This window comes from Euleptes europaea, chromosome 18 (assembly GCF_029931775.1).
Source record: "Euleptes europaea isolate rEulEur1 chromosome 18, rEulEur1.hap1, whole genome shotgun sequence".
In the NCBI taxonomy this organism is placed as follows: Eukaryota; Metazoa; Chordata; class Lepidosauria; order Squamata; family Sphaerodactylidae; genus Euleptes; species Euleptes europaea.
In genome coordinates this window covers 18419841-18429521 of record NC_079329.1, presented here as the reverse complement: position 1 = coordinate 18429521, position 9681 = coordinate 18419841, and the positions used below count along the sequence as shown (strand labels likewise).

Genomic DNA, 9681 nt, shown 5'->3' with positions numbered 1-9681 from the left:
GCCTTCCCATACCAATTGATTTATTAAGCATGGGAAAAATGGCAATGATGCTCTACTATGATAACCACAGAGACTAGAAGGAAAAAATCATAGAGTGTCATCAGTGCCACCTAGAATTAAAACTTGGCTTGTACCCCCAGGCCATATGGAGTTCTACAAGAAGGAAGAAGTAAAATCAGCAGCAGCTTGCTTATCAGGGCAGATCCCACACCACCACATACACTTTTTCTCAGCTTTCACACAGGTGCAAATAGAAAGAAAGTCACCTTTGGCTACCAAATAGTTGGAGGGGGTCATGGGAACTGCAAAAACAAAACTTATATGTGATGGAGAGTGAAATAATAAAAGAGAAATTGGTGGAGCAAACCCATTATTTTCCATCTTTTATTGCGAGTGACATCATTTTTCTAATCAATTTTCGAATAGTACCTTTCATTTCTCTGTTTCGCAGAGTAAAGATCATTGGATTTAACATTGGAGTGATGAAAGTATAGCACACAGAGACTATTTTGTCTCCTGGAAATACCTGGAAAGGACGATCATAAATGAACATTCCTGGAACAAAAATTAAGCTCATAACTATAATTTGTGCAGCACATGTAGACAGGGCTTTGTGCTTCCCTTCTGTGACATGCGTTCTGATCTTTACCAAAATGACACTGTACGATACAAGTAAGATGCAGAAGATTAGTGTGAGTAGCAATCCGCTGTTTGAAACCATCAGCAGCTCTGTGGTGTACGTGTCTGTACATGCCAGTTTGATGAGTTGTGGGACATCACAGTAGAAATTGTCCAATACGTTGGGTCCACAGAAGGGCAGCTGAAGTATTAATGCTACCTGGACAATGGAGTGCGCAAAGCCACCCAACCAAGCACCTGCAACCAACCCAATGCAAACTCCTTCATGCATAATAAGCAAATACTGCAGTGGTTTGTAGATTGCTATGTATCTGTCAACAGCCATTACTACTAGGAAAAAAACCACAGTCCCTCCAGTAAAATGGAAGAAGAAAATTTGGGCAAGACACCAGTTGTAGGAGATGGAATTGGTATGGGAGATGAGATCCCACAGCATTTTGACTGACGTAACTGTGGAATCACTGATGTCTATGATAGCCAGGTTGGCCAAAAGGAAGTACATCGGTGTGTGGAACTGAGGCACAAAAATGACAATAATGATGATTGTCAGATTCCCCAGCCAGGTTGTGATGTAAATGGCAAGAAAAATGAGGAAGAGGATGGTCTGCACCCGTGGACTCTCCGAGAAGCCCAAGAGAATAAATTCTGTTACTGTTGTATTTGTTGCCATTTTTCCCTTATGAAAAAAAAAATTATACTTGAAATGTGAGGAATTATCTTTTGCATATTGCAGTCTTAGATTTTGCCCAGTTCATTATTTCAGGTTCTGTATCATTTCTGTATTCTGTTATGAGCAAAAGTGAATTTCTATTCATTGGGTCAGCTGAGCACATTCTACATCAGTCTCAGTTATAGTTTCCCATGAGTAGACACACCAGGAGAGATCAGTTTGTTTGGAGCCCGAACTTCAGCGCTGAAAAAAGGCAAATCATAAAGTAAAATTCGGTGAATCTAAAGCATAAATGATGCTGTCAAGCTGTACAGAATAAGGCTACCATTAACACTAACTTGAATAGATTCATTTATATTTGTACTGGTCTTTTACTGTGACAATAAATATTATTAAGGATTCAAAGCAACATAGGCTACAATCCTAAGAACGCTTCTTTCCTGGAAGTAAGCCCCGCGAAATAAAATGAGACTTACTTATGATTAGACCTACTTAGCATTGCTCTCTGAATTGTATAATATGCAACTGCCATCCCTAGTCTCAAGGAAACAAAACCTAATTAAGCTGTATTTATTGTGTTCATATAGAGCCAATGGATAAAATCATCAGTACACTGCTATCATGTGGCTTCTTTCTTGCTGATTTGGAAAATCCACTAATAAACAGGTTATCCAGTGCACATCTTGGTTTGTATGAATATAATTCGTACACCACCCAATAAATAATGCCCTCCTCATCTTATACACACTTCTAAGGTTGGGGGACTTCAGTGGAAGTGCAGAATCTACAAATACCACCTTCCCCCAATTTTGTGAATTGGCTTATCTGAGCAGAGAAGGAATAAATGATTCAAGCCATAGTAGAAATTTCTATAAATTATATCCCAAATTTCTGGAGCTTTTAATTTCTACCCAAACTAAAAGACCTCCCAGGTTCCTTTGCTTAGCACCTTAGTGGCTAAAGATTTCATACATGGTATTATCTTACCTATTGAATGCTGCAGTTCTGTGCCTATGAGGGAAATGGGCATATTCCCTTCTTCATTTCTATTTGTTTCAATTGTTGGAGATGGGAGTTGTTGTTTTTTCATTCCGCCCATTTGCATTGATCGTCTTCCCAATGCAGTTGTTTCTTTTATGTCCTATGCACTGTTTCTGTGCCATTCACCGTCAATATGCTAAAAACAGAATTTACAGACATGTACATTTAATTGGAAAAAATCCAACAAAATAGAAAATGGTGCAGATTTGGAGAGTGAGGCAACCTCTGACAGAAATGGCATGCATAATCAAAACAAAGACCTGAAATTGTTAAAGGGATGAAGGTGAGGGAAACAGCCATGCATTAAAAGGCCTTTGTCTATCATTCCCTGGATACCATGTGCCGAGAGGTGCCTAGCCCCAGTCCCCTCACATGATGTGATGCATAGCCACGACCAGGTTTGGAAAGATGTTGCTCATCATCAAGAGTTGCTCACTCCCAGATGCACCCTGCCCACCATGCTGTGTTCTGGACATTCCCTCCACCACATGGATGTCTCAGGGTGACTGCTGATAATCCCTACTTCTCATGATCAGCCTGCTCAATCCCTGCCAAAACTAGTCATGGCTTACACAGACAAAATACCAAGCCTATTTACAGAAAAAACCCATCACCACAACATCATGACGCAGAAGAAAAACAGCATCCCTACTGGCCAACTAGGGGGAACCCCAAAAATTCTTGCTTGGCCCCAACAGGCGACCAGCTAGCCCATGATGCCAAATACAAAAATTCCTGGATACTAACCTTGACCCTTGTTTCATACTGAATTTTACAATCATTTCCTGGTTTTAGGTATTCCTTTGCACAGGTATGTCCACTACAATAATCAAGCAACCCACAAGGCTTCCTCTTATCATTGCTGGATTTGCCATGTCCACATATTCAGGGAGATTAAGAAATAAATCTTAACCCCCAAGAAAAATCCAATGACATGTCCTGAAAAAAGAATGTCATGATCTGAATGGTTACAACAGTGTTCCTATTTATCACACAAGAATACTGCCTCATTCTGGCATAGCGGAAAGATAATCAAAACATTTCGACGATTTGGGGATTAGACCACAAAGGACATCATTTAAAAGTATATGCATAACTAAGTTACTTTTTTCCATTGAATATGCTGATGCCGTATCATTAGATGTACAGATATGAAAAAATATTGGTGATACGGTTCATTAAATTGTGGAAATGTAGAACCCCTGGGATTTTACCAACAGACAGGACACTGAGCAATACATTCATTTCAATGGGATGCATCCTACTAGCTTTTCCACTCATGACCATCAAAAAAGCTATGCTGTGGATTGTGCATATGGACAAAAGCTTGCTTGCATTATGTATTTCCCAGGGTCATCATTGGCAGGTTATTGCATTATTTTAAATTCTGTACATAAGAGTGAGTGTGCTGCTTTTGTGCCTGAACAATTAGTCTCGGGTGGTTTTATTCCAGTTGCATAATTAAGAATAGTGCTATTCGTAGTTGACCTCAGCTCTTCACCAGTAGCTGATTGAGTGCTATCTGACCTAGGGGCTCCATCTTCCAGTGCTATATCTCTGCTTCTCATTCCCGTGGGAAATCTGCTTTGAGTTTCTTTGAGAAAGATGGACTATGGATAAAGTCAATAAGTCAACCTTCAGGTTGGGGAGGGTGGGGTAAGAATGTAATATCATCATCATCATCATCATCATCATCATCATCATCATCATCATCATCATCATCATCATCATCATCATCTTACAAGAAAGGCACACTGACAATAGGAAGGGAGTCCTGAATCAGCAGTTTTATATTTGATTGGTGAGAAGGTCAGATCTGGAGATGTAATAATGATTTGGCGGTAGGATGCAGATCCTGAGGTGTAACTGTTAGCCAAATTACTCGGTTATGAATATTTATATGGGGAAATTAGCATTCAATAACCGGTTATGGGCATAACCTACAGGATCTAACCTGTGTCTATGGGAGTCCAAACTGTGATTCAAAGAATAAAGCGATTCAAAGAACAATGGATTTTAGTTTCAAAGGTTTACTTATTAAAATGTGTGCACAAGCACTCAAATATCATACACACACCAACACAGAGAGTCTAGGAAATAAAGAGAGTAGATTTAGAAACATTTGCCAATGTGGCAGGCACTCTGAAGATGGGAAATACTGCACCTGTCCTGGAGCAGAGTTGTCCTGGGTTCTGTAGGCTAAGATACTGGGAAAGAGGGGTGAGAAAGAGGGGTTCCTGGAGACTCGACCAGCGAGGCGGGAGGGGAGCGTGATCAGGCTGTGCAAAACCCAAACCAACAGAGTGACGGCGAGTATGCCAGGGGAAGACATAAGGTAACGTATGGGCTGAGGGGACCCCAGATATACTCTTTACCGGGGGTGGAGTAATGAGATTACCCTCTCGTGGTTCCCATTGTAAACAAAAGGTGACAAAAAAACTAATGGTCGGCTGCGGGGTGGGGCGAGGGGGCAATTGAGAAAACTATCCTATTTCCATTGATTTGTGCAATTCCAGGAAGACCGGGAGTTGCTTGCAGATGGGATTAACGATCGTGAACAAAAGCATGCATAGCTGTATCCGGGGCGTGTCACTTTGCATAGCCAGGAGAATGATCCTTCATTGGTATCTCGATGTCTTCCGATGGGCTATTAATCATGCAGATGAGGCAATGGGAGGGGGGTGTTGACGATGACTACGTGCTTGACAGCTCCCTGCAAGATGGCTTCTGCGGGAATGGGGCACACAGGAAAATGGGTTCCCTCTGGTTCGCTAGAGGGGTTGACCTGGCCATTGTTCCTTGACTGCCGGGTTCACGGGATGAAGAGGCACCCTTTCCGTGGTGACATGGGCTCGCCGCTTGGTCTGAAAAGGCGGAGGCACGCATCTGCTGGGGTTGCCATGACCAGTCCAGAAGATTGGCAACCCATTTGCTCACATAACCATGATTGAACACGTGATGTTGCCCTATACTTAGTCAAATGATCAGTCTATCTAGGTCAGTATTGTTTACTTTGACTGGCAGTGTTTCTCCAGAACCTCAGCTGGAGGCCTTTCACATCATCTAGTATCTGATCCTTTTAACTGGAGATGCTGGGGATTGAACCAGGGATGTTCTACATGGAAAGCAAAGGCTCTGCCATTGGGTCATGGCCTCACTGAAATTGTCCCTTGAATCAAGCAAACCAAGTGAGTCTCGCTGTATAATAGGCCAGAGCTGATCAGCTAATACTCTTTATAATGGTTCCTTAGCCAGGCTTTGTCAAACTGAGATATTTTCTTTTGCTTTCTGCTCACTCATCTTCTCCTTGCTTCCTCTCTGCCTTTACTCTATCCCATGTTAGACTGTAGTTGTGCCTAAATGTAATGTATTTATGCTGAGATAAGAGATTTTATTGGGCAGGATTCTTCTGTTGTTTTGGAGTAAAGAATTATGTATAACATATTAAATGGTGTTCTGGTCTTGGGATGTTAGAACATCAGGGCTGGTGAAGATCTTCAGTCTTCTAGTAGTGCAGTCCTGATCCTGCTGGCCAATGCACCAAAGCAAGCTGCAGCCCTTCCCTTTCTGGATTAGGGAGGACGGCACACCATACATCTTGCAAAACAGTAGGGAAAATGTTCCACTCCTCTGCTATAACAGCAAAGCAGGTTACCAAAGTCTCAGGTCGAGTGAAATTGCAAGCATGGGCTCAATGAAGATCTGAAATCTCTCCCAAAGCAATTCTGAACTTGCTGGGCCAAGATGTAGGGTTGCCAGCTCTGGGTTGGGAAACACCTGGAGATATTGTGGGTGGAGCCTGAGGAGGGCGGGGTGAGGGGTGGGAAGGGACCTTCCATAGGGGCCATTTTCCCCAGATGAACTGACCTCTGTCACCTGGAGATCAGCTGTAATCTTAGGAGATCTCCAGCTACCACCTGGAGGTTGGCAACCCTATCAAGATGCCAAACCAGATTGCAGCCCTTCTGTTTTTGGAAGCAGAAAAAAGCATTCACCATCTGAGACTAAACAATGTTTCCAATTGTTCCGGCACAGCAGCAGCACATTCACTCAAATGTAAAGAATTCTAAATAGTGTTATAACCTGCCAATGATGGCCCTGGGAAACATGTAATGCAAGCAAGGCTTTGTTCATATGCACAATCCACAGTATAGCCTTTTCAGGGTCCACACGGAACCCTTTTCTTCTCTTTGAGAGCCAGCGTGATGTAGTGGTTAAGAGCGGTGGTTTGGAGCGGTGGACTCCGATCTGGAGATCAGAGTGGTGGAGGCTAATCTGGTGAACTGGATCTGTTTCCCCACTCCTACACATGAAGCCAGCTGGGTGACCTTGGGCCAGTCACACTCTCTCAGCCCCACCTACGTCACAGAGTGTCTGTTGTGGGGAGGAGAAGGGAAGGTGATTGTAAGCCGGTTAGAGTGTGGAAAAGCTGGTAGGATGTATCCCATTGAAATTAATGCATTGCTTCAATGGCCTATCCGTAGGTAAGATCTGAAATCTTACATGTCCAAATCACTAGTAACCTTTGTTTCATATCTGCTCATCTAAGGATACACAAGCAGCATATTCAAATAAAAAAAGAAACTTTAGTTATGCATATACTTTTTAATTATGTCCCTTGTGGTCTAATCCCCATATCGTTGAAATCCCTTGATTATCTTTCCACTGTGCTAGAGCGAGGCAGTATTCTTGTGCGATAAATAGGAACACCATTGAAACCATTCAAATAGTGTTTTCACAATATGTCACTGGATTTCCCTTGGGGGTTAAAGATGTATTTTTTATCTCCCTGAATATGTAGACATGGCAAATCCTGCTATGATATGAGGAAGGCTTGTGGATTGCTTGATTATCGTAGTGGCAGTACCTGTGCAAAGGAATACCTAAAGCCAGTCAATGATCAGTATGAATCATTCAGTTCATTCAGTATGAAACAACAGACCAGGTTAGTATCCGGGAATTTGTCCATTGTGTGCCCAATACATATTCAACTCTTTATAAGTGAAAAATACTACAGATCATGCAACTGCCTTTGGCGATCATGGTGGTCAAGGGAACACCAACCAGAAAAGCTGGTTGGATCCAACCCAAAGTTTTTATAATGATTGTGCACCATGTTGAATGTCACTTCTATGGCAGTGAATAGAGCATATCCATTTTAAAGAGACAAAGAAAGAAGGCATTTACTATGAATAGTATGCTAAAAAAAAGCTTACTCCACACCTCTAGCAAAGTTGTCTTCCAGCCTATTATACTATGATTAAAATGTGCCAAGTTGTGCCCTTCTAAATCCACTGACTTCAACAGAGTAGGATCTGTTGAGGGCTGCACTATAGCGCATACTGTATATTGGGCAACTGCAGAATATTTGAAGCTGTAAAGTGAAAAAGTTCACCAGAATCACAATTCTGCTAGATTTTAACATAGCTACCATACTCTTCTTCTGTGAAATACTGAAGACCACAATTCTATGCACACTTACTTCAGAGTAAGTGCTTCTCCCTTGTGCTCATCAAACACAAGAATGTTCAAAACGGCATCATTTTCTATTTCATTGTCTTGATTTTTTCCAATTAAATGTACATGCTTGTCAAATCTGTTTTTAGCATATAAATGATGAATGACACAGAAAAAGTGCATAAGGCATAAAAGAAACAACTGATATGGGAAAATGATCAAGAATAACTCATATCTCCAACAAATGAAAACAAATAGAAATGGAGAAAGGAATACGCCCACATCCCTCAAGCATAGAATTGTAGTACTCAGCAGGTAAGATAATAACAAGTATTCAATCATCCTTTCTTTGGCAATGAAGATGGTAACCACAGGAACCAGTGAGGTCTTTTAGTTCGGATGGCAATAAAAGCTACAGAAATTTGGGATTTATAGATGTTTCTATAAATTTATAAAAGTTTCTAGTATGTAGGGCTGTCAATTCGGTTCGGCCCGAACTGAAAATCAGCCGAATTTCCCCTGATTCGGTGGTTTTTAGTTCGGGAGGAACCGAACTCAAAACTGGCGGGCAACCGGGGGGGCCGAATTCAGCGAGTTCGGGAGTTCGCGAATAAATTCGGCAAATTTGGCCATCAGTAAGCAGCATAACCGTCAGTAAGCAGCATTCTCCTCCCCCGGCCAATCGGTGGCCAAGCTGGGTCTTCTTCTGGCCAATCAGTCAGGATTGCATACTGGAGGAATCAGCTGATGTGCGGCCTGGCCAGGGAGAGAGAGAGAGCGAAATCCTCGTGTGTGTGTGTGGGGTGCTTGTGCACATTCGCTCCTTTCTGTGGCTGCAGGGGGCGTATTTTTGGGGGTACAGACACAAAACTTTCACTGGAGCTTCAGATTAAGCTTCTTAAGATACCCCCCCAAGTTTTGTAAACATTGGGTCAGGGGGTCCCGAGATATGGGCTCCCCCCTTTTTCTTTCCATGGCTGCAGGGGGTGCATTTTTAGGGGTACAGACCCCAAACTTTGAGCGGAGTTTCAGACCAGTGTTCTTAAGATACCCCCCAAGTTTTGTAAACATTGGGTCAGGGGGTCTCGAGATATGGGCTCTCCCCATTTTCCCTCCCCCCTTTTTCCATTTATGCGGCTGCAGGGGGCGCTTTTTTGGGATATAGCCCCCAAACGTTTAGCATAGCTTCAGACACTTATTCTTAAGATACTACCCAAGTTTTGTAAAGATGGGTTCAGTGGGGGCAGAAATATCGCCTCCCCCCTTTTCTCTTTCCATGGCTGCAGGGGGCGCATTTTTGGGGGTGCAGATCCCAAACTTTGAGCGGAGTTTCAGACCAGTGTTCTTAAGATACCCCCCAAGTTTTGTGAACATTGGGTCAGGGGGTCCCGAGATATGGGCTTTCCCCTTTCCCCTTTCCCCTTTCCCCTATTGGGATGAATGGATCAGCCGATCCTGTGCATCTCCAGAGCAAAACGTCCCGTGCCTAATTGGAATCATCTTGGATTACAAGTCCTCTTCAGCCCCTCTTGATGGAACAGAAGACAGCCACAGTAAGACCCCTTTGGGGGCTTTAATCTATAATTTTTCTCCTGTGTATGTGTGTGTGTGTGGGGGGGGGAAAGCAGAGTCTGTGTGTGTGTGGGGAGGGAGCAGTTTCTGTGGGTGGGGGGGAAGCCAAAGGAGGCTTTCGTCAGTTCTGCCTGGGGTGTGTGTTCCCCCTCGAGTCTCTCGCTCCCTGGTTTGAGGGGGGAGGTTTCAGTTGTGTGTTGCAAAGGTGTTGTTTAACAAGGTTGTGTTGTTTTGCAGTTGCTTTGCAAATTTTTCAGCTGTTGTCGGGGCTGGGAGCTTTATGCGTGGGCGGCAAGCTCTGC

The 9681-nt window shown here is 43.1% G+C and overlaps 1 protein-coding gene across 1 annotated transcript; it reads right to left on the bottom strand.

The window, feature by feature from the left end:
• Window positions 1-370: 370 nt before the first annotated feature.
• Window positions 371-1309, bottom strand: LOC130489666 (olfactory receptor 4D1-like). The gene has a single exon (XM_056863437.1). The coding sequence runs from the start codon at window positions 1307-1309 to the stop codon at window positions 371-373; it is 939 nt and encodes a 312-aa protein (XP_056719415.1).
• Window positions 1310-9681: the final 8372 nt, after the last annotated feature.